Source organism: Cordyceps militaris, assembly GCF_000225605.1.
Source record: "Cordyceps militaris CM01 unplaced genomic scaffold CCM_S00006, whole genome shotgun sequence".
NCBI lineage: Eukaryota > Fungi > Ascomycota > Sordariomycetes > Hypocreales > Cordycipitaceae > Cordyceps > Cordyceps militaris.
The window spans coordinates 3,000,053-3,022,157 of NW_006271974.1; the positions used below are offsets into that span (position 1 = coordinate 3,000,053).

Genomic DNA, 22,105 nt, shown 5'->3' on the forward strand with positions numbered 1-22,105 from the left:
GGAGACGCTCAACAACGGCCTCTAGCAGTCCATCAATGCGATAGGGGCGTGCAATCTGCAGAAGCGAGCACAGGATCTGTGGGGTACAGAGAGGCGACGTCATGAGAGGCAAAGAGCTGGTGTATAAGAAATGCAGAAGCGCCTGTACTGTCAAGTAGGTGTGTGGGAGGTAAAGGCACCTAGGTCGGGTATTTGGAGGAAGTGAAAGCGGCGTAGGCGTCGCATTTGCTGTTCCCGCATGGACGTCCTCCCCATGGCTGCCTCCGCCGCCGCCAAGCGCCGAGCCGTCCGCACTAGAGACATCGACATTTGAGGGGGACAAGGTACTGCTAGTCGACGTTGACGTGGCAGTTCCCGCTCGGGATTGTGGCGTTATCGTAATGGCGGAGGCGCGGAGGGGATTTCCCGCGAGACCCGAACGAAGCGTCATACCATCAACGCCATCTTGTGAAGCGGCACCTTCTCTGAGCAGTTGGACAAAATACGGACCCCAGCGCCGGGCCACAATTCGAGAGCTGATTGGAATTCGCTCTCCACCAATGCAAAGAATATCCATGTCAGAAAGCTCCCTCATAGCCAGGGCTCTCTCCCCGAGCTCTTCACTCATTCGCGAGTGGAAGCGGCCACCCGCGGTGTAGCCTGCCTTTCTCGACAAACTCAAACCAGGACCAGAGTATGGACTGCTAGCAGAAATGAAACCGGACATGGGGCTTGTCTTGCGCGGGTTATCATAGAAGCCAAAGGCTTCAAGTTCAACCATGCACACATTCGTAAAGTTGATGCGACGATGATTGTAATCATCAACCAGACTTCGCTTCCTGTTTCCGAGGATAACAAAGGTGTTTCTTCTGTTCCATAGGACACCTCTGTTCCAGCTGCCTTGGCTGAAAACACTACCTCCGGCATCGATCCGGCTCCAGGTAAGAGTTCTCAGGTCTAAAGCCCACAAAGCATACTCCTGCTTCGAGGATGTGAGGTATGTGCCAGAAACAACAAAATGGGTATCCAAAACCCCACCATTGGGAAATCGAAGACCAGGTGGAGAGTACGTGCCAGACATGGGCTTCTCGCTGAGGGCACCATCGGGGGATCGAACTTGTAGCTCAAGCTTCACATCCAAGAAATTGTAGTTTGAATATATAAGCATGGATGAGCCAGCCTCGCGCGCTTCTTGGCTGATGCCATCTTGGCGTGATACACCAACTTGATGGGCTTTGCCAATCTTGGCCGATACCGAAGGTAAGAGGGGCGCAGCAACACTTCGGTAGGCACCGCAGCTTTTTCCCAAAGGTTGTGTAGAAACCCATTTCAGACTTCGGAGATTGAAGACGCTAATTTGCTCGATGTAGTGATTAGCTCCGTCTTGGCCACCCACAATGATCATCTGTGCGCCTCCGGAACCGTCAATATTGATGCCGATACGGCCCTCGTTGGGGTTTCCTGACGAAGGGTTGTGTTGAAGGGAGGAGAGTGGTGCTTTTGTGGAAGAAAAGGAAGCAGCTGAATGCAGGATGCATGCGCAATGAGCATACCGTCCTTGCGGGGCATCCGGTGTCGGAATGAACGTCCATTTTTTGGATGAGACGTCGTAAACATAGATGTCAGACATGACGCTGACCTCGGGTTGTTGCTGCTGCTCCTGGTTCGTAGGTTGGTTTGGTGATGGTGACATACCACCGTAACAGACCATTTTCGTATCTCCTAACGCACACATGGAGTGGAAGTATCGTGGCGGCGGAACCTCGCCGGCAGTCTCGAGCTTCGTCCAATGGCGTCGAATAAGATCGAGCTCGTAGATGTCGGAGGTAAGAGGCGCAGGTCTGGTACGAGAAAGGATCCTCCCACCGAAAACATATAATTTATCGCCGAGGATAGTCGTTGTCGCGCCGACTAGCGGTGGAGGCTCACGACCAGTGGTTCTATGTACATTGCACATGAGGCCCGAAAGATGGGCAGAAGAACTTTGCGACGGGCCGGCAACCGGTGGTCCTCTGCTTTGTGCAATTGCGGGAGAGGCAGTAGAAGAGCCCGGACCGTGGAGTCTGGACGAAAAGGCATCTCGAACATCAGTGTTCAGGCTAGTCAAGCTACCAGCGACATCCGGAACATGCTGGTCCTGGCCGTCGTACATGGTACTTGAATTAGCAGAGGTGTTGGGATCCATACTGCCTAGTCTCTGCTGCACTGGAGCTTTTGGAGGAAAGCTGAACGACGGGAGTGGCTCGGTGCGTGGTGCATTCGTTTGGGGAGCGGCGGATGGAGTGTCGGGCTCCAAATCGTCGGGCGTCTGCGGCAGAGGTTTCTCGAGGCTGTGCTGTAGGCTCAAATTTCTTGCATGCTGCCGCCTTTGCGGATGCGGTGAGCCGTCTTGCGCTGGATTGTGTCGGGACGGCGGTTGGTCGCTGAACTGGCTAAAAGTCGGGGTGGGAGGGTTTCTCAAATTTAGAAGAGAGCTCGACCGTGGCACCCGTGACGATGGTGGTTGTTGCACGCCGCGATATACGGAGCTCAAGCCACTCTGTTGGAGTCGGTCAACAGACGAGGATAGTTGCTCGCCGGGCTCGGGGCGGTTGTCGTCAGTCGGGCGCTGGAGAAAGGTCTGTGGAATGGTCAGCTTGCCTGGAGGCGGCATTGTGGGCAACCTCGTCGCCGCTGGGCGGATGCAAGAGCAGCAGAATTCGGAATGACTATATCATGGCACAATTGTGATGAAGCAGGAGGATTCAGCCGTACTGCGTCGGGGGCGGTGCAAGTGAAAGAAGAAGGAAGAAGAAGGAAGTTTGTATGTGGATGCCAACAGCGGGCTGGTGTGAGACCCAAACGACTAACGAGCAAGCGTGCCAGCGAGGTGTTGAGGGAAGAAGAAATGGATTCCAGGTCGCCGTGATGGGTCCAGGCACGAGACTGGGTCTACTTTTGGAGTAGAAATGGCGGGCGGCGCGGCTGCGGCGTGGATAATGCCAGGTCCGTGAGAATTAAAGCAGCGGGGTGGACGGGCCGGTCGAGTAGCCGACGACCAGGGATACGCGTGCTGATATGAAGCAGGGCAGGGTAAGGGTCAAGGCCAGTGACAAGGGGAGTCTGTAGACGAGGCCAGGAATATTGGTACGGGGTTTTGTGGAGGATTCGCGCAGTTGGCAATCGATGGGCAGTCGGTCAAAGGAAGGATGACGGACGGTGGTGATGGAGAGAAAGAAGCAAGCGACGCCTCAATGCACGTACCGTTCTGCGGTCACCGGCACAGCGGAGAGAAGAAATATTAGGTCCAGGAGAGTGGCGTCTTGTCGGGCAGCGACTGACACGAGTCGAAGTACGGATAGCGAAAAGACTGATCGCGCGTCTGGGGGTGGAAAAGGATGGGCGGCAAGCGTGTGGCCCTTTGCAGGAAGGATGTGTGTATGTCTGTAACAAAGGACCGTCGGTTGGCGGCGCGCTCGAACGGGCGATTTTGGCTTGCCACACAGACCGTGGGAGTAGCACACGTTTGAAGAGGGGCTGAAGCGCAGACCGGGCTGGTCTGTGGTGATTTTGGCCAATGTGAGAGCTCGGCTTGTGTTTTAGCCTGCCGACAGCAGCGTAGTCGTTGCGAGACGAGTGCTATGCTAGTTCGTGATCAACGGTCGACTGAGTCGGGGGGTGGCTGCATCACATTATCGCTCTAACTATATTTTAGTTAGACATTCTGTGACGGATCGCTTGTCGTGACGAACAGAAAGTGTCTCGTGTCGTCGTGAATATCGAGAGGGCCGGAATGCCCGCAGAAGCCCGTGCGGATTGTCAAGTCTGCGGTGTCGGTGGTGGGCAGTGTAGGCCGCTCACAAACGGGCAATGTGGTGCATAACGGCGGCGTTTGGCATGGACAGCCCAAGCGGTGGTCAACCGGGCATTATCGTAATGCAGTTTTGATTCATAATGTGCTGTTAATTATTAGCAATGGGAAACGGGATTTCAACATGTTTGATTTGCTAAGGAAGAAATTTTGTGTGTTTATGCGCTTGTTTGCGCCAGCACAGTTGGCAGCTGGCAGTTGGCAGCTGGCAGTAGCAGCTGGCGGACAGCACGAAACCTGTATACTCGTACAAACGAATCGCTCTTCTCGCATCCAAGTCTAAGTTTACACCTGATTCATTCTCCTAGTTATCTTTGTCCGAACTAGATAGTCCACGCTGCTTGGCGTCGCGCACCAAAACATCCGGCGGTAGAACCATTGTCGATGGCTGTGCAGCGGCCCCGGGCGTTGCACGGATGCAATACGACGCTGCCAAGATGCGGACTGACAACCAACCTATCCCCCTTCTCCGCCTGCATCCTGCCGTCCAAGCTCCTCGACTGTTTTCACTGCAAGTGAATTTATGGGATGATGGGTCCAGCCAAGGAGTCCAGAGACTGAAATGAGACTGCCGGGGATGCATCGCGCCTGGCCCGACGCAGGCCACCGCCGCTTATAAGTTAGGCACCCAGGCCCGCCCGCTGCACTTCAGCCAAAAGCAAAAGAAGAAGCCTCGAATCAATCAAATCGAGACAAAAAGGCGTCCGGCCCGATATGCCGTGGAGAAACAATACTAGTTATTGAGGAAGTCGGGACGCTGGGTGGACTTGAGCGGTCCAGATGCCTGCGTATAGTACTTGCAGTTATCAATGTTGACCTGACCACTCCACGTTATTACTCCATACATTGCCCTGCACTCTTACGGAGTAATAAACAGGTCAAAAGATATCATCTTGCCCTGGTGGCACGTGGAACCCTGGTCCAAGGCTGAAACCGAAGCGACGGGAAGGATTTTTGTCAAGTTGTGAAGGAACGGACGAATCTTGACAGGCAGGCTGAACTGACCGAGCTCTAGAATAGTTCTAGTCGTGGTTCGAGAACGGGCACTAGATCAAAGGTGCGCTTATTTCGCAGACCGCTATTCAGTGTACTTGAAGCGGCATTAACGAAAAAGCAAACTGGACCAGAAGCGAAACGAAGGGCCACGAAAATGCAGCATCCTACAATGGCATTGAAAAAGGGTTACAAGGTAAATGACACAGCCTTTTTTCCCCGCGCTAGATTTGCTTTTTATTCTCCGTGCTATCACTTTTTCTGTCGTAGGGCACTACTGCAATGTGTCCTGTGAGGTTGTAATAGCGTTGAATCAGACATGATCTGTGGGCACCCATCAAGTATTCGTTCGTCCGCCGCCTGCAACTCCCTAGGTGGTACGAACCGTCGCGACGAGCAAAATCCCTCCGCATAAATGGCACATATCAGTATTTGGCTGAAACGGTCAGGCATGCAGGAGTGTGGCGCGCGTCGCTATTTGCTTTGGTGCGTGAATCACTCTGCCGCGCACCGTCGATCATACTACCCTGCGACGACATACCCTAGGGTCAGCAGTTGACAGTACGCAAGATGAAGCCGTTTCATTTCCGAGTTTTCTGACTGTGGCTTGTACGATGAGAATCATGAACAAGAGACACGTCTGAGAAAATTGAAAGCTTTTTTTTTCATTCTTTTGGTAGAGTAGGTATTGGTCATTAGATTTCGCTATCATTCTACGACAGGGAAATGGCGACGTTGGAATGATCACCGCCAGTGATACAGGCCAGCGACCCTAGCTATGGCTTCGACTAGCCATTCCCGTCTTCAAATTATCATTCAGTTTACATTCTTTTTATCCCATTGCTCTTCTCCGAGGCCAGGCCGCCGGAGCATCCCGAACGCGGGGCTATTGACAACCCCCACAGCGGAACTCGGTAATGTCCCTCCGAGGAAGCTTTTTCAGGTTTGGCCGGGTTGAAGCCCAGTCACTTCTTTACGCCTTGGGGAGGCTGGTGAAGCGGAGGTAGGGCTTGACGATGCGGAAGCCGGGGAAGAGCTTCTCGGCCTCCTCGTTGGACACGGGGGGCGCGACAATGACGTCGTCACCGGGGACCCAGTTGATGGGGGTGGTGATGCGGTGCTTGTCGCCGGTCTGGAGGGAGTCGATGATGCGGAGAACCTCGGCGGCGTTGCGGCCGGTGGAGGCGGGGTAGGAGAGGATGGTGCGGATGGTCTTCTTGGGGTCGATGAAGAAGACGGAGCGGATGGTGAAGGCGATGCCCTTGGAGTCGACGTTGGTGGCGTCCTGGTGGTCGATCCTGTGAGATGGCGTGTTAGCAGGGGCGCGGCGATGAGAGTGGTGAGAAGTGAAAAATGAGGCCTGAGCTGGTACTGAGGCTTGGCTCTCTTCTCCGTGAACAGCTCTCCTCTAGTTCTCCCTTGGCGCCAGACAGGCTCAAATGGATAGTGGAGTAGAGACGTTGACAATCCCCACGATTTGCTTTTGAGACTGCGTGATTTCTCACAGCATTTGCAGCGGAATAAGGAGAAGAGGCCGAGAGTGACGAGCCCGCTCAATACGAGCCTCCACAGCTCGTCGCGGCTCCTCGCGGACAGTACTCGGCATGCCATCAACGGCCAATGGGTTTAAAGAAGTTTGCTTACATGTCGTAGGCGAGAGCGACCTGGCGCTGCTTGTCGCCAATGATGGGGAAGCCGACGTGGCCGCCGGTGACCTCGGCAATATCCTTGATCCAGCCGTCGTGCGACTCGATGGTGTTGGCCGAGAGGCCAATCAGCTTGACGCCGCGCTTGGTGAACTCGGGCTCGAGCTTGGCAAAGGCGCCGAGCTCGGTGGTGCAGACGGGGGTGTAGTCCTCGGGGTGCGAGAAGAGGACGACCCAGCTGTCGCCGATGAACTCGTGAAAGTCAATCTTGCCCTTGGTCGTGTCGGCCGTGAAGTTGGGGGCCTTGGAGCCGAGGCGGAGGGGAGCGGTGGTGGTGGCAGCCATGTTTGTGGTTGTTGAGGATGGGAAGGATCAAGTGAAGTTTGATGGGATCAAGATGGGGTGGTGGTGGTGGTGGTGTGCAGAGCAAAGGAAAAAAAAGGAGGAGGAGGAGGGCAAATCTTGATGAGGAGGGCGGCCCACGGCTACGCTTTATATACGGACTGGCAGAACTATTACTGTGGAAATTGCTCATTCAACTAGCTATACCTACGCAAACTGTGTCCCAAGCCGCAAAATGGAGGCGGATTGCGCATGGCGACATCCCACCAAGGTGTGCCGAGAGAGCCCGCCTCCAGGTCGTGGAGCTTGTCGAGAAAGAGTTGCTGCCCCTCCACCACCACCACCACTAAACCCCTCCCCCTCATCACTCTTGCTGGCGGGGTCGTACATACCAGTACATGAATTCTCATCTTCGAGGGGTAGTTGAGCTGGGTTGCTGGGCTAGCTTTTCTGGTAGCCCTCCCCGCCGAACAAGGCATGGCGCATCGATTGCGTGCCCGCGCCGCCGCCTCATTGGCCGTCCGCTTGCGATTCTGCCATCCCGCTGTCTCTGACGCAATAACGCGCTTCTGCGAGCTAGAGAAGCTTGGTCCCGGCTGGTCGGCGATGGCGGCTCCACCGATGGCCCGGAATCATGGCCCTGGAAGGGGGGGGGGGGGGGTATGACAAAACCTCGCCGAAGTTGCGGCAGTCGAGGCAAAAAGGGGTGCACGGGAGCTCGGTGCTGCATAATCATAGTTACAGCTCTATACGTGTTTACTTCACGGCAAAGCGAAGCGCTGCGTTTCGGGAGAGAGTTTATAGACTTTGCGGGGCTTGGCTGGGAACGGCTCACCGCGGTCCTGTTCCCGGATGTCGCTTCGGGCAGGTAGCCATTCTGAACCCTTTTTTTTTTTCGAGGCTGAAATCTGGCTCCTGTTCTGGAATAGAGACTGCGTGGCGGCATCGGCTCATTACATTACTGAAAGGGAGGGCCAGGTTTGAGACACGAAGACCGTGTTGCTGCCCGCCGAGGATCCGCATCCCACAGCCACGACGCATGCCCAGAAAATGGCGACATTTCTGGGATAACGGGATAACACCTCAACTAGTTAATTAGGCCATTGTCTCAAATCACCAAGAATACTCCTCAATGACAGCATACATTCGCGCCATTAAGCATTGCCATGCAGAGGTCGCAATCCGTCACCTCGCAGCTTTCACATCCTGGGTGCTGTAAGCCAGTGGTAGTGGTCAAGTAACGCCATCCTCTGACCAAACTCTTTTGAAGCGCGCTCAGAAATTAAACTTTTTTTTTTTCGGCTGGAAGCAAAAAAGAACCACCCCAAAATAAGAGGAACAAAAAAAAAGCAACCGCAAGGGCTGCTTTGGACTACAAAAAGAGCGACCACGCCAGGAGTCGAACCTGGAATCTCTAGAGAATTGGGATACGGTTGACCGAAATCTAGCGCCTTAGCCATTAGGCCACGCGGCCTAATTGTATACTAGTGGCTCGCTAATTACTCCCTATAAGCTAATCACAATGCCAACCCGCAGGTGGCTATGTTTCAAGCTTTAGCGGAACAACTAGTGCAAACGGCCTCGTACAACTCCAATTTGCAACCTGGAAATGACGAAAATTGTGATTTCTATGAAACTAGGTAATCTTTATCCAATCTTGTCAGAAAGCGGCGCCCCCCCCCAAAAAATACATCAAAAAAGGCCGCTGTAAACGCCAGTGCTATGCTCCTCGAGGCTAAAACGTGCCTGTTACTCAGCCCGCCTCATAGTCCAGTTTCTAATAAAATGTGGTCTACTCATGCGAGGTTCTCTATACTAATAAGAAAAAAAAAAAAAACTGTACGAGGAACACGGCCTACTCCTATGCTGCGTTTCCAATACGCTCGCTGGGCCCAAACAGGCCATCATCCTTGACGGCCTCGCTGTACTCGGGCGGCGGCGACTCCCACTTGCTGTCGTACGGGTCCGGGTCGCTCTCCTCGCTGGCCTGGTCAATGTCGGCATCGCTCGAGTGGCCCTGCTCGCTCGTCTCCACGTCCTCGATCGGCTGCGCGGCGCGTTGGTGCCACGCGCTCCGTGTCGGTGCTGGCGGCGTCGGTTCGTCATCGGATGATGTGCTCGCGTCCGTCTTGGGCTGCTGTGCATCGCTCGGTACCGCCAGGGGCTTGGAAAAGTCAAACGCGGCAAGGGTGCTGCTTGTCGAGGCGGCGGGGGTGGCGGAAAAGGCGGTGCTGGGCCGGGGAATGTGCATTTGGCTTTTGCTGGCGCGGTGCAGACGCGGCTTGCGCGCTGCAACGGGGGAGTTACCGCGGCTTCGGCGTAATCGCATCTCAAGACGCTCCTCCTCGAGCGTATCGTCGTCGGTGATGTCTGCGGTGGCAGCGTCAAACGTGTGGGAGCGATCGCCCATGCTGCGGAGACAGCCACCGGAGCGACGTCGATGCTGCTGCTGCACGGTGCCGGCGGGTGCGTCGCCGCCCGCGGCCTGAGGGGTGGTGATGCCTGCAGAGGGGGCGGGGAACCCGGCGCCGAGCTTGCGCAGGTCGCCCTGGCTCTCGGAGAAGACGACCCTAGTGCGGAGCCGGTGCACGGCGTCGTCAAGCGCGAGCTCAATCGCGCAGCGGTCCCGTATGCGACTGAGCTTGGGCCATGTGGCCCTCTCGCCGGCGATGCTCGAGCGGAGCATGAAGTCGGCACTGGGGTTGCTCAGCAAGCCCGGGAGCTCGGCGAGGCCAATCTCGGGCAGGATGGTAATGTCGCCGCTGTACTTTTGGCTGAGGATGCTCTGGCACTTGGTCATGAGGTTGGGGAAGATGCCCATCTCGGCCATGAACTGGAGGCGGTGCAGGGCCTCGTCCCGCGCGAGCGTGGTGAACATGGCGAGCCAGTCAAACTCGTCGGGGAGCGGCTGGCGGGCCTTGAGCAGCAGCCGGGCCTCGGGCGAGAGGTGGTCGTCCTTGGGCAGGAACGGGACGACGTGGGGGTTAACCTGGGACACGATGAAGTGGTTGACGTTGAACATTTCGGCGAGGCGCGTCATGGGCAGGTCGTTGTCGACGGAGCCGTCAATGAAGTGCTGCGGCGACGGGTTCCAGCGGTGGTGCTCGGCCGTCACCGGGTCCTTGACGAGCAGCGGCGACGAGTGAAAGACAAAGGGCAGCGAGCACGACGCCGTGACAGCGGACCAGATCATGACATTGGGCGCGGTGACGTAGTTGAGCAGCCGCGGCAGCTCGTACACGGACTCTGTCGAGACGCAAATGTTGAGAATGCGGCGCGTGCGGTTGTAGGCTTCCTGAAAGGTCATGTCGCCCATCATGGTGCGCATGACGCGCTTGAGATGCTTGATATCCGACCAGCTGCCCTCGGTGAGCAGGCGGCGGACGTGGTTGAGCGCGCCCGAGTCGCTCTCCTCGTTGCCAAAGACGGCGAGGTCCCCGTGGGGAAAGTCGCGGAGCAGGGCGGGAATCTCCTCGTCGGTGCGGGTGCACAGCACGGCGCAGACAATGCTGCCCGCGCTGGCGCCCGAGATGATGCGCGGCAGCAGGTGCGCGTCAAAGAGCGTCTTGAGCACGCCAATGTGCGACATGCCAAACGTGCCGCCGCCCGACAGCAGCAGCGCGCTGCGGCCAAAGCTCTGCCGCGCGAGGAGCATGCCCTCGAGCAGGTCGCGCGGCGCGACGGCGGCGACGGCGCTGTGCAGGACGACGGCGTCAATGATCTGCAGCGCGGCGTCGACGTACCGCTCGATGAGCGTCTTGGTGCCGAGGTAGGAGTGGCGGTAGAGGTCGACGTTGCCCATGCCGCCAAGGTCGCGCGAGAGCTCCGTCCGGATGAGGTGCATCATAGTGACGAGGTCGCCGTGGGCGCGTGCGTCTTCGAGGGCGGTGAGGCGTTCTTCGATCAGACACGGGTTGTAGTCGCCGTCGGAAAAGTCGCGTTTCCACTCGTCGTTGCCCTCGAGGAGGTCGAGCTCTTCGGCGGCATCCTGCCACTGTTTCAATGTTTCGGCCTATGGACAGGTTGGTTAGTGACGGTTGGTAGTGGATATAGAGACGGTGCCGTGGGGGAGTCGGAGCCATTGAGCAGGTCGTACACTCTTCATTCGCAATGTCAGGACCTGTTTGCGTTCTTCCTTCTTGCGCAGCAAGGCCCTCTCGTCGGCGTTCAATCCATCCTTCCAGTATAACAAAAGGTCGTTGGCGCCCTTGATCGTTTGCGAGACTTTGCCCACAATGTTCGTCTCGGACGGGGCTTGCAGGCGTTGTCGATGAGCAGTCGGTACGTCCGTCTTGTGTGAGGCCGATGGCTTCTTTGGGCTGCTGGGTGCGCGCGCCCTTCGCGGGAGGATGAGGTCGACCATGCTGACGCGCAATAAATCGGAGACAGGTATATATCAAATATTTTTCTCAAATATTTTGCCAGCTGCACTCCATGTTGCAGACGAGAATATGATCGTCCCTCAATAAGACGGGCTGTTGCGGAAGCAAGGTTATCGAGCGCAAAGCGCGGGATCGTGGTGACGTTTTTTGGTGGGAGAAGCGGCTCTCCACCAACCCCAGCAAAGGGAGAGAATGCCGAGGGTAGGCCGGGGGCAAGGGGGCGGCGTTTGGCCAATTTTAAACTTTGTCCCGGATCGGTGGGTAATAATAAACAGGTTGATCCTCCGTGAGGCCGTAGGATAATAGGTAGTTAGGGAGCAGAAGACGGGAGTGAGGCCTGAGAAGAAAGGCGAGATATAAACGATGCAGGGACTTGTTGCGTCTTGAAGATGCAGATGCTGCAGACGCAAGGCGGCATCTGGTGGTGCATTGAATACAGTAATAAGAAAGGCATGACTGATGCTAGTTTGCCCGCCGCGCCGGCCAGCGTTAGCGCCGACATGTGCGTGGCCATCTGACCGCTTCAGGTGACGCTGGTGGCTGGAGCGGCCGGACTAATACGCTGATGACAGGTAGGTAGTTAGACCGGACAGGCATGATGTTATTTGGTCGTGAACAAACTACATACGGCGGGAAGATCGTGGGGGTCATCTGAAACAAGATGTAATATAGGCCATATACGAGAATAAAAGCTGGGGAGAAACACAGGCTCCGCCACTGGCCCAGTGAGCCCGATAATAGGTACCTAACCAGCATCTCTGTGGCGAGCAACAAATAAAACCTCATGAGCAAGCTCAGCTTCTTCCTACCACAAGACTTCATGTACAGATTAGAATGGCATAACCAGCCCGCGTTACATGGCACATATACTTGCTTTTCAGCGCATGTACGGTCTCACTCGGCTAAGCTGAATGCAAGACAGTGGAGGAACCTGAATGGGCCACACTCGAGTCTCGACCCGAGAGCCGCAAAATGCACCGGCTTGCATAATCAGGCCTTGTGGCTCTCGACTTTGCTTTCACATGTTCTCGCTTCGTTGCTACTATTTGCATTGGTAACACCGGCTATCATCCAAGGCCCCTTTCCTAGGCCCTGTTGCTACCCGAGTAAAGTTCCCGGAGACATACCAGGCGGCGAGGGAATAACGTGCAAGAAAATAATATACATATATACATGTAGAACCATGATATATTACACATTGTAAAAGGAATGGCTAGTGATAATGCACCCATGTGAGAAAAATACAAATCGCCACAGAAAATGCTCATGTACTCCGTATGCTCCGTTATCATCCTTGGCCTCTCACCCGCTGCACCAGTTGCCCGCAACGGTCGCCCCAGCCCAGTCTGCCAAGACGAAATGGCAGGCCATCTCTTTCGCGTAATCGTTGCTCAGAAGCCGCCGTGTGTGGCATATACTCGATATGTCATGCTATATGCCATGCTGTTGATTGAACCCGTCGCTGGTGATATGCTTCATGTCGTGCCGTTACCACGACCCCAAAACTCCCCTCCTCCAAAAAAGCAAATTTCCACCCAAAAATGATGCTATTTGATTACTATTGGAATAGTCCAGGAACCCATGCTTCTGCTCGTGGTTGAAGCACTGCTCATGCTGGCGATTGCCACTGACGCAGTACCTTGGCTGTCTGCTAAAAGTGGAACAACTGTGACGGCGGGTTTGGATAAATCGGCTGCTGAGCATGTCAAACCCCTGTCCCGTGGTTCCAAGAGGGGGAGGTCTGCTAGTCTCGCTTGTGCTCGTAGCTCTGGCGCGGAATTTGGCCCATCTATGACCTGAGCACGGGAACGTGCACGAGCGGACGCATTGGCATGTGCCTGGCTCTGCATGTATTGTTGTTGTTGTCGTGTCTTACTACTCAGGTTTCTTCATCTTGCAGTAGAAGTACGCTCAGCGTGCAGTCTCGCCGCTTCGGTCCCGTCATCGCGGGTATGTTCCTGGAACCAGGGGTGCTGCAGCGCCTCCTTTGCCGTGATTCGGTTGTTGGGGTCAAAGGCAAACATTTTGCGCAGCAGGTCCAGGAAGCCGGACAGAAACGTATTCGTAGGCGGAATGATATCCTGCTCAAAGGTTAGCTGCCAAAATATGGTCCTTTCTAGCCAGTCGTCACGAACCTCTAGCTTCTTCATATTATTCACAAACCGTCTCGATGCTCTCGTCGTCTCCGGGACTGGGTATTCAAGCTTCAACCGCTTGAAATAGCTACATGTCGGTTAGCAGGAGTATCATGGGCTTGGCTTGTCTACGGTGCAGGACTTACTTGAGTGTTCCGGGCTTGGCAGTCTTGAATGCCTTGTTTGCCCGCTGTATCAAGCCCCGATCAATTGGACGACCGCAGACGGCTTCCATCATAGCGAGGTGCTCCCTGTTCTCATGTGTCTGAAACAAAGCGTCCCCCGTAAACAATTCGACCAGGATACATCCAATGCTCCAAATATCGCACGGATACGACCAGTCGAGACTAAGAATGACCTCTGGAGCTCTGTAGTGCCTGGTTGAGACGACCGAACTATGGTACTCGTCTTCAAACGTCGCAGAGCCAAAATCAATGAGGCAAATATCGGGCTTCAGCATGACTCGTCTTTGCTTGACTTGCCGACACGTCGCCGTCGAGACGGATGGTATGTTGCGGTTATATGTAAAGGCCTGATAGGAGGCGTCGTGAAGAAGAATATTTTCCGGTTTCAAATCCGTGTGCACAAGTTTAAGATCATGCAAGACTATATCCCGACTGGTCAGTTTTGGCGCGAGAACGAAAGCAGGCTGTTGCAACTACGTACAAGCAACGCTGGTGAGAAGCTGATGGGCCATGTTTTGGATGTGGCTGTTGGGAAAGGGCGCGAAGTTGTTGGCCTTGAGAAAATCAAAGATGCTCGAGTCCAGCAAGCCCATGGTGATGCAGATGTGGCCTTTGTAGTCGAAGCTGTCCCGCGGATGAATGCATCGATATCGGTTTTCGGGGTCGTTGCTGCGAAGGGTTTGTAAAACGCGAAGCTCTATTCGCGCGGCATCACGGTATTTCTGAATTGAGCGGATAATCTTCAGGGCGACGTGCTCCTGGCGGACCATGTCGTACGCCTTGACAACCTTGCCAAACGTGCCCTGCCCAAGAAGTTTCTCGACGCGATCTGCCAAGTTGACTTTGTCAGATTTGTTCAGCGTGTCATGTGCAACGAAGTCTTACATTGTCGTCCGACACGCTGCTCGGGGATAATGATAAAGTGCCCGTCTTCGTCGTCGACGGACGCGGCACTGCCGTGGCTCTTTTCCTGCCAAAGAGTTAGCGAATGGCTGTTCCTGTGCTTGCTCCCCCCCGGAAACCAGACACGTACATCGCGAACGACTCGAATCTCGGCGTTCAGAACTCGTCTCGCCGGTATCCGCGGCGGTTTGTACTCTGCGTATCTCGGCCTCTTGGTCGACGCCACACTCTGGGCGGAGCTTCGCGTGCCGTCGCCCGGGCTGTCGCCCACTCTCCGCCTCTTCCGCCCGAAGTTGGACTCAGTATGGCTCGGGTACAGGCCTGTACCATTCGTCGTGCCGTTGCTGACCGAGCCGACGTCCAGACGCTCCTGTGCCTTTCGCTTTCTCGCGGTCGAAAGGGCGCCCTCTGTGGCCGACGGCGGCAGCGCTGGGCGGCCGCTGGCGTAGTTCGGGGTCGGTTCGGGCGAGTCCTCAATCACAATGACTTCTTTTGGCAGGCCATTTTTGTAAAATGTGTTCCAGTCGGGCTGGCGAGTCGTCTGCGGAGGCGCGCAATTTGGAGCGCCGGGCCGGTGCTGCGGAGCGACGGCAGCAGACATGGCGACAAATTGGTGCAAGTCGTCTTTTTTTTTGGACTTTTTTTCTCTCGGCGGGTTCTAGCTGTTTTTCATGGTGAATTTCGCTTCGCACAGTCGAAAAAAAAGGGCTACAAGAGGGCCATGGCTGTGGTTTCGCTGCATTTGATCGTGGCTATGGAACCAGGATTGAATCATGGATACAGCAGGTACAGCAGGTGCCGAGCGGATTAAGTTTTGACCGGCGACGATAGCGAGAACATAGGGTTGGCGCCAATCACTCACAACATGACAGGTACACCATTAAATAAAAAAAAGGGGGCACAAAAATAAAATTTAGTCACATCAGTCTGATATTGTGTCTTTTTTAGAAATTAATACTTGAATTTGGGTGACTGTTATCCCTTGTTTACTTTGCTGCCCCCGTCCCGCAAGCACCATCGAACATCCACCAAATGATTTTGAGCGCTCTCCGGCGGCATAAAAAAGAAGTAGAAAAAGGATAGCAAACTGACGCCTGGCTCTTTACGAAAGGCGAATAGCGGGTTTGAAAATTCAATTGCCACAATCCTGATCCTAATTAGCCCCCGAGTACAACAACCAGTGAAGAATCTCGCCTGAGAAACGAGGGGGTGGCTCCGAGCCTGGTGGTGATGGCACAGGTGGGGCCAGCCTGTGCGCGCCACAGTTGCATCCCAGCTCAGACATGCATGCATCCCCAACATGCCGAGAAGACGTATTTGTGAGGGGTTCATTCTCGTCGAGGTATATATTTGGAGCGTCTTGTAGTCAAAGATCAATGCAAGTTTACTCTCCTGGAACAGATCGAAGCGGCGGTGAGAGTCATCTCCTACTAGTAAACCGTCGGTCGACATGACCAATATTCCTCAATTTAGTGAGGTCCGCGCCATAGCCTGATTTTAATAGTCACAGTATCCCAGTATCCCGGGTGCTCTCATAAATGTATGTAAAGCTAAGTTGGAATTTTATCACTCTCGAATACCTCTCCAATGAACACGGTACTTCACGTTCTTCCCACCAGTCTTTCCCTAGTTACCGTAGTTTTGAAAAATACCTTGTTATACCTTGCTTTATACCACTGGCTCTTCCGTTCGCCCATTCATTTTTTTGAGGCGAACTTTTGGCTGCAAATACCGTAATCGTGGCTTCACTCTCCGATATTCTGGCCACAACGGCGGACCAAATCCACCGTAAGCACCCCACAGTCGCACCTATAACACTCATGCCAATATAGCCGGCCGGCTCCCGAGATCACAAAAGACAAGCTCGAGAACTCTACCATTTTAATCGCTCTCATCGTTATGGTTGCCGTCATGGGCTCCGCCTCGGTCGCATTTCATGTCAGGGGTCGGAAAGAGATGGCATCTTGCGATCTACCCTTCTCCTCTCTGCCATCATGACTGCTTCCTTGGCGGTATAGTATCGTAAAGGGGCATGGTCTCCAGGTACGACACGGGTTACCACTGTGAACTCTTGAACCCGACGTCCATCCGGCTACGAGCCTGTGCAACATATGGCACGTAGTCCGTCGATTGGTTCGTCACCTCTACCATCATCTTCATACAGCTTTCATTGGTCGCTGGCTTAAATGGTGCGACAACATCTGTTGGCCTTTGGCCTCGCCTCCAATTCTGTTTTTTTTTTTTTTTGGCCTGCAGGAAGGTTGCGTCAGATTGCTTCAGCCAGCTACCCAGCAGGCGAACCGCTTGGACAGCTTTTGCAACCTTTCTTCTTCGGCGTTGTTGTGTGGAAAGTGGACTTCGGCAGTCTACACACTGCCAGGAGCCGCGGTGCAGTTTTCCAACAGCCGTTTCCTCCTCTTCTCAGAGACACACTGCTCATGTTCACCGAGCAGTACACCTTTTAAGCCCGTATTCGGACTATAGCTGCTTTCTTCGTATAGAAAGATACCCGAGTTCCAGTTCCAGTTCGAGATTGAGGGGTACTGGTCGGAGGGCCTCTCCAACGACAGAATGAACTTATCCAAGACGACGAATGACTGAATATTCGAGTGGAAATTGTAACCGAGAGATGCGCATTGAATAATTTGTGGTATCTCATTAAATTTGAATTGTCATTTTCTAACGGTGCTCCTCTGGCGTCTCTTTATGTGCCGCCAGTTCTGCAGCGTAACTATGCCGCGCTGGTTGTGCGGCAATGCTCCCGGTTGATGAGCCCACACTCGAGCGGTGGTCAGGATGGGCATGTTGCAGGTTCTGCGACCAGCGCGGATCTGAGGGCGTCATTGATGACCTCTGTGACTGTTGAAACGCAGGGCTGGGCTGCGGCGAAGGGATGCTGCCACCACTCATGTGCCTATAGTCGCCGGGCAGCTCAAGCACCGTGGAATACTCCTTGGGCGGCGGGGCGGGCGGTGTGTGGTAGCCCTGGCCGAACTGTTGCGGCGACTGCGGCATCGGTGGCGACTGCAGCGGCGGCGACGAGGAATTCGGGTTGTAAAAGGTCGAGATGTGGCCGGGCCGGGGCGAGACGAAGCTCGTCGCGGGCGAGAGCGGCGTGGACGCCCTGTGCGCCGCGTCGGGCAGCTGGGAGCGGTCATTCGGGTTGACCGTCTTGAGCTTGCCATTCTCAAACAGGGCCTGCAGGGCGCCCGAGTCGAGCAGCTCGGCCTTTTTAATGATGCGGTCGACCATGTCCTTGCAGGCCTTTTGCAGCTCCGACTTGACAAAGCCCATCATGGCAATGTTGCACTTGATCTCGGCCTCCTGGCGCAGGTACAGCCCGCTCGACGGGATACCCAGGGACTCCATGCCGAGCTCGCGCTGCTCGGGCGGCTCGACGCCCGGCTGGTTGCCGCCGACACGGTACTTGTTGCGCAGGTCGACGCCGAGGGGCGCGTAGATGTGCGTCTGCAGGCCCCAGGGCATGTCGTGGAAGCAGCCGTTGAAGGTGATTTGGCCGGACCCGATGCGGCCCATGCCGGGGACGAACTGGACGCGCTGGGTGATTTCGTACCAGGTGCTGTAGTACTCGTCGGCGGCGGCGTTGCGCGGCGCCGAGATGGGCCTGTGGCTGAGGACGAGCGGGTTGAGGGCGATGACTTCGCTGTGCGACTGGAGGATGTCGAGGGCGAGCTGGCGCGGGATGTAGCCGGGAATGGGCGTGACGACGGTGTAGGTATCCTTTTTGCGCAGCATTGTGAAGTGAGGTTGTGCGCAGCGTCGGAAGATTACAGGTATTGGTCGGGTAGCGAGGTCGGCACTTGATCTGTAGCACTTGATCTGTATCGTGTCGTAATTGCCTTTGTCGGCACTTTTATCTGTATCCTGATATCTCGTAGAGTCTGAGCGCTCACGACCGTTGCTTGTTTCCTGGCTCAAACGTGTGCCTCAAAATGTATGTGGGAGAGGAACAAGAAGTGCAAGGCAGATTCTTTGTTCTACGTACAATGGCTAGTCAGACGAAGAGGGGACCATCGGCCTGAATGCCGACCGCCCCCAGCATGCCCCTGCTAGGAAACGCCAACGTTTTCAGGTAACTTAATATTTAACGTTAGAAGAAAAAAATACAAATAACAACGTGGATCCTAGATTTGAGAATAGCGCCTCTTTTAAAGCCCTTTGATTACTAGACCACGCCCGCTGACAGATGAGGACTCTGCTCCAATCACAGCAAACAGCGGCACAGCCTAGTCGTGCGCAGCCCCCAGCCAGAGGGGGCTGAACGAGCCCAATACCAACAGCGCGATCAAGAGCATAATTACCTTAATCAGTAAGCCAAATGGTGTGCTTGACGTGCTTGGTGGTGATGGAGGGTTGACCAGGCCGATTATTCGTCAGTGTGGCTGCCCGAGGATGCCGGGAACGCGCAATCCCGCGCAGTCGGAGCGATGATGGCATGGCCGCATCATCAAGGACGTCTTGCTGCTTTCCGTGCCCGCTTTTCAGCATGAATATTGCCTGCGTTCCGTGAAGCTCTGAGTGACGAGTTTCCTTTCAACCAAACAACAAACGCACCAGCAAAACTTCATCAGTCCAGAATGAAGCTGAGCACCGTGACCTTTTCTCTCTGTGCCACCGGCGTCGTGGCCATCCCGCGCCCGTCCGCCGGCACCGATGACGTCGCCGCGTGGTGGCAGAGCGTCGCCTCGCTGGAATCACTCGCGGGCGAGGCTATTCAGCGCTCGACCGACGCCGCCGTCGGTGCTGCGCAGCAGATGCGCGACAAGGCTCTCGAAGCGCTCCGCAGCCTCGACCACCCTCCCAAGCATCCCAAGCCCGGCAAGCCCGGCAAGGGCGGCCCCGAGCTGACCATCTACCAGACCCTGCAGGCCTTTGACGGCGCGTCCGAGTTTACCAAGCTCCTCGACGACTTCCCCAAGCTGATTGACGCGCTCAACAGCACCGACGGCGAGCACACGCTGTTTGTGCCCCTGAATGGCGCGTTTGACAAAATCCCAGACAAGTACAAAAAGCCCAGCCATGAAGCGTTGGACAAGTTTCTGCACTACCATGTCGTGGCAGGGGCGAAAAACGCCGTGGATGTGCTGAGGAGCTACACGCTCGAAAGTGAGGCCGAGGAGCGCGGTTTGGGTGGCGAGCACCAGCGCATCCGTGTTGGTGCGAGCTTCCGGGGTGTAACGCTTAATGGCTATTCCAAAATCAAGGCCGTGGACATTGTAAGATTCTCTGCATCCTCGAGAAGAATACAAAATCGGACACTAATACTTGCTTCTAGAAAACGACCAACGGAGTGATCCATGTCATCAGTGACGTGCTCGTGCCGCCACCGCCGCTGGGCCCGATCCTCACCTTCTTCCCCTCGTACTTTTCCACGCTGCTGCTGGCGTACGAGAAGACGGACTTTGTCAAGTTCGTCCACGGCCAGCACATTGCCGGCAGCACCCTTTTCGCGCCGAGTAACGATGCCTTCAAGAGCCTCGGCGCGCGGGCCAACGCGTTCCTCTTCAACACCGACAAGGGCGCCAAGTATCTCGAGGCGATTCTCAAGTACTCCATTGCGCCCAACGCGACCGTGTACAGCGATGCATTCTACGACAAGCGAACGGCTACTGCTGCGGGCCACCAGGACCACTACAGCCTGGATACCTTCTTGCCCGGCGCGGCCATTAGTGTCGACATTGCCACGGTGCTGGGCTTCCGCGTCATCAACATCAACGGCTTCACGGGCGTCAAGTTTCACGATGCGATTGGCAGCAATGGCGTGATTCATGTCGTGGATAAGATCATCTTCCCGCCACACAAGGGGAAGCATGGCAAGACGGAGGACATCAGCGTTGAGGAGTTGATGGAGAGGCTTGCGCCGTTTGTGACGGCGGAGGCGGACGAGGGATCGGAAGAGCTGTAAGCATGCTTGCTGCGGTGGGAAGTATGCCACCAAATGAATCTTGGTGGCTACACAAAGAACACTCTCCTCTCTCCTTCTTGAATTGATCCGATGTTGTGTCTATACATGAAGTAATATAATGTGCTGCTTCTATCCAAATTGATATGATGTCTGTCTCGTACTGTTTCTATTCATCTCACTCGGTCAAGAAGAAACGTATCACCGCGCTCTTTTCTTTAATTGTGCATTCATCAACCAACACGGCCTCCATCTGCTCAGGACAGCTTCCTCATATTCTCCCGCAGCTCCGCCGCACTCTTGGCAAACTGCTCCTCCAGCGCACTCCCCGTGTACTTGCCCGGAAGCCACCACGGCGCCACATTATCCGCCACGCGCTCCAAGCACCGCGCCGTCTCCCACTCTGCGGCGCCGATGCCAGCCGCCGGCGTGGCCACCCCGCGGGCCTCAAGCTCAGCCAGGTAAGCCGCGTACAGGTGGTCCGGCCAGTCGCCCTCGTTGCCCACGGCGTCGTTGAGGAACTCCTCCACGGGCGGGAAGAAGCCGGCAAACTCAAAATCGACGATGCCGGAAATCTGCGGCGGCGATCCGCCGACGAGAATGTTCCTGGGCGACAGGTCGTAGTGCGGAAAGACGAAGCGGCTGGGTTCTTGCTGGGTCAGTCGCGGAAGCGTCTCGGCGACGAAGCGTCGGATCCCGGGGCAAGGTGGCGGTTCGGGCGGTAGGTGTCGGATGTTTCGAGTAGAGTGAGCTTTTGCTCCAGCTTACGTGTGTACTGCTCGGTGACGCTCGTGATGGGGGTCGTGATGCGGAGCTCGTCGACCAGCATGCCTCTGACCACAAGATTTTGCGGCCGCGGGCCAGAGTTTTTGACAATGACGAAATCCGGCTCCGAAGCATGAACGGGTTGGTGAAACTGCACGTTGCCAATAAACATTTGGGCGGGAATGTCTGTCCGCCAGCTCGCCGTGACCCCCGCCAGCTGCCTCATAATGTCCAGCCTCGAAACCTCGTCCAAGTCGCACACCGACAGCGGCGCCCCCGGTAGTCGCGACATCAATATCCACCCTCCATGCTGTTTCTCCCCGTCCGGAATCGCCAACGCAACGTTTTTCGTCTCCGACCCCGCCGGACTCGCCAGGCACACATCATGCCCCTCCTCGGACCAGGCAAACACGACCGGCGTGGGTATCGCGGGGCAGTACTGGCCCAGCACCTGGAGACAGCCGACTTCGTTCTGGACCTTGTCGGCCAGAAAGAAGCGCCCGTTCGCCTTGAGGACCAGCTCCCGCTCGGCGGCATTGGTGTCGCGAAAGACGCAGCTCGGGCCGCCGCGACGTCGGACAGTGAGAAGGTAGAGCCGGTTGTTGTAGCCCTTGTGGCTGGTGAGCTCGAATGATGAGACCAGCTCGATGTTGGGGAACGCGGTGCGGATGAGCTGGGAGATGGTGGTCGGCGCAACATGCACGTTGTACCGTGGCTCGTGGGGGGGCGTCTGAGGTCGCGACATGGCCAATGTGAGGGTTGAAGAAGTATCTACCGTGTTGTGTGTCCTTGGACAGTATGGAAGCGTTTGGTCATCATGACGGTTGCAGGTCTAATATCCGCAGTGACACTCCTTAGCGTCATGCTCGGCGTGAGTCACGCGGCAAACGAAGTTCACCATCTGCCAGCTGTCATGGATTTATTTGGTGGACTATTCTGCTGATGAAAAATTGATGTGCTCAAGACGTCTGCTTCAAGGCTTTCACTCAGAGGTGCTTGATT

At 55.6% G+C, this 22,105-nt stretch overlaps 6 protein-coding genes across 6 annotated transcripts; 1 reads left to right on the forward strand and 5 right to left on the reverse strand.

Annotated features, from left to right (window-relative positions):
- Window positions 1-5,795: 5,795 nt before the first annotated feature.
- CCM_08201 (Peroxidase) lies at window positions 5,796-6,813 on the reverse strand (the record flags this gene model as incomplete). The annotated part of the gene is made up of 3 exons (XM_006673339.1): window positions 5,796-6,120; window positions 6,195-6,404; window positions 6,467-6,813. The coding sequence occupies 3 exons, from the start codon at window positions 6,811-6,813 to the stop codon at window positions 5,796-5,798; spliced, it is 882 nt and encodes a 293-aa protein (XP_006673402.1).
- A 1,858-nt stretch (window positions 6,814-8,671) lies between these two features.
- CCM_08202 (Patatin family phospholipase, putative) lies at window positions 8,672-11,173 on the reverse strand (the record flags this gene model as incomplete). The annotated part of the gene is made up of 2 exons (XM_006673340.1): window positions 8,672-10,822; window positions 10,907-11,173. The coding sequence occupies 2 exons, from the start codon at window positions 11,171-11,173 to the stop codon at window positions 8,672-8,674; spliced, it is 2,418 nt and encodes an 805-aa protein (XP_006673403.1).
- Window positions 11,174-13,081: 1,908 nt separating this feature from the next.
- CCM_08203 (protein kinase (Lkh1), putative) lies at window positions 13,082-15,016 on the reverse strand (the record flags this gene model as incomplete). The annotated part of the gene is made up of 5 exons (XM_006673341.1): window positions 13,082-13,415; window positions 13,474-13,933; window positions 13,994-14,341; window positions 14,398-14,482; window positions 14,546-15,016. 5 exons carry the CDS (start codon window positions 15,014-15,016, stop codon window positions 13,082-13,084), a joined length of 1,698 nt encoding a protein of 565 aa, XP_006673404.1.
- Window positions 15,017-17,094: 2,078 nt separating this feature from the next.
- Window positions 17,095-18,171, reverse strand: CCM_08204 (uncharacterized protein; the record flags this gene model as incomplete). Its single annotated transcript, XM_006673342.1, has 1 exon — window positions 17,095-18,171. The coding sequence occupies one exon, from the start codon at window positions 18,169-18,171 to the stop codon at window positions 17,095-17,097; it is 1,077 nt and encodes a 358-aa protein (XP_006673405.1).
- An 842-nt stretch (window positions 18,172-19,013) lies between these two features.
- Window positions 19,014-20,341, forward strand: CCM_08205 (Fasciclin domain family protein; the record flags this gene model as incomplete). Its single annotated transcript, XM_006673343.1, has 2 exons — window positions 19,014-19,652; window positions 19,712-20,341. The coding sequence occupies 2 exons, from the start codon at window positions 19,014-19,016 to the stop codon at window positions 20,339-20,341; spliced, it is 1,269 nt and encodes a 422-aa protein (XP_006673406.1).
- A 254-nt stretch (window positions 20,342-20,595) lies between these two features.
- On the reverse strand, window positions 20,596-21,848 carry CCM_08206 (Protein kinase-like domain; the record flags this gene model as incomplete). The annotated part of the gene is made up of 2 exons (XM_006673344.1): window positions 20,596-20,987; window positions 21,107-21,848. 2 exons carry the CDS (start codon window positions 21,846-21,848, stop codon window positions 20,596-20,598), a joined length of 1,134 nt encoding a protein of 377 aa, XP_006673407.1.
- Between the last annotated feature and the right edge of the window lie 257 nt (window positions 21,849-22,105).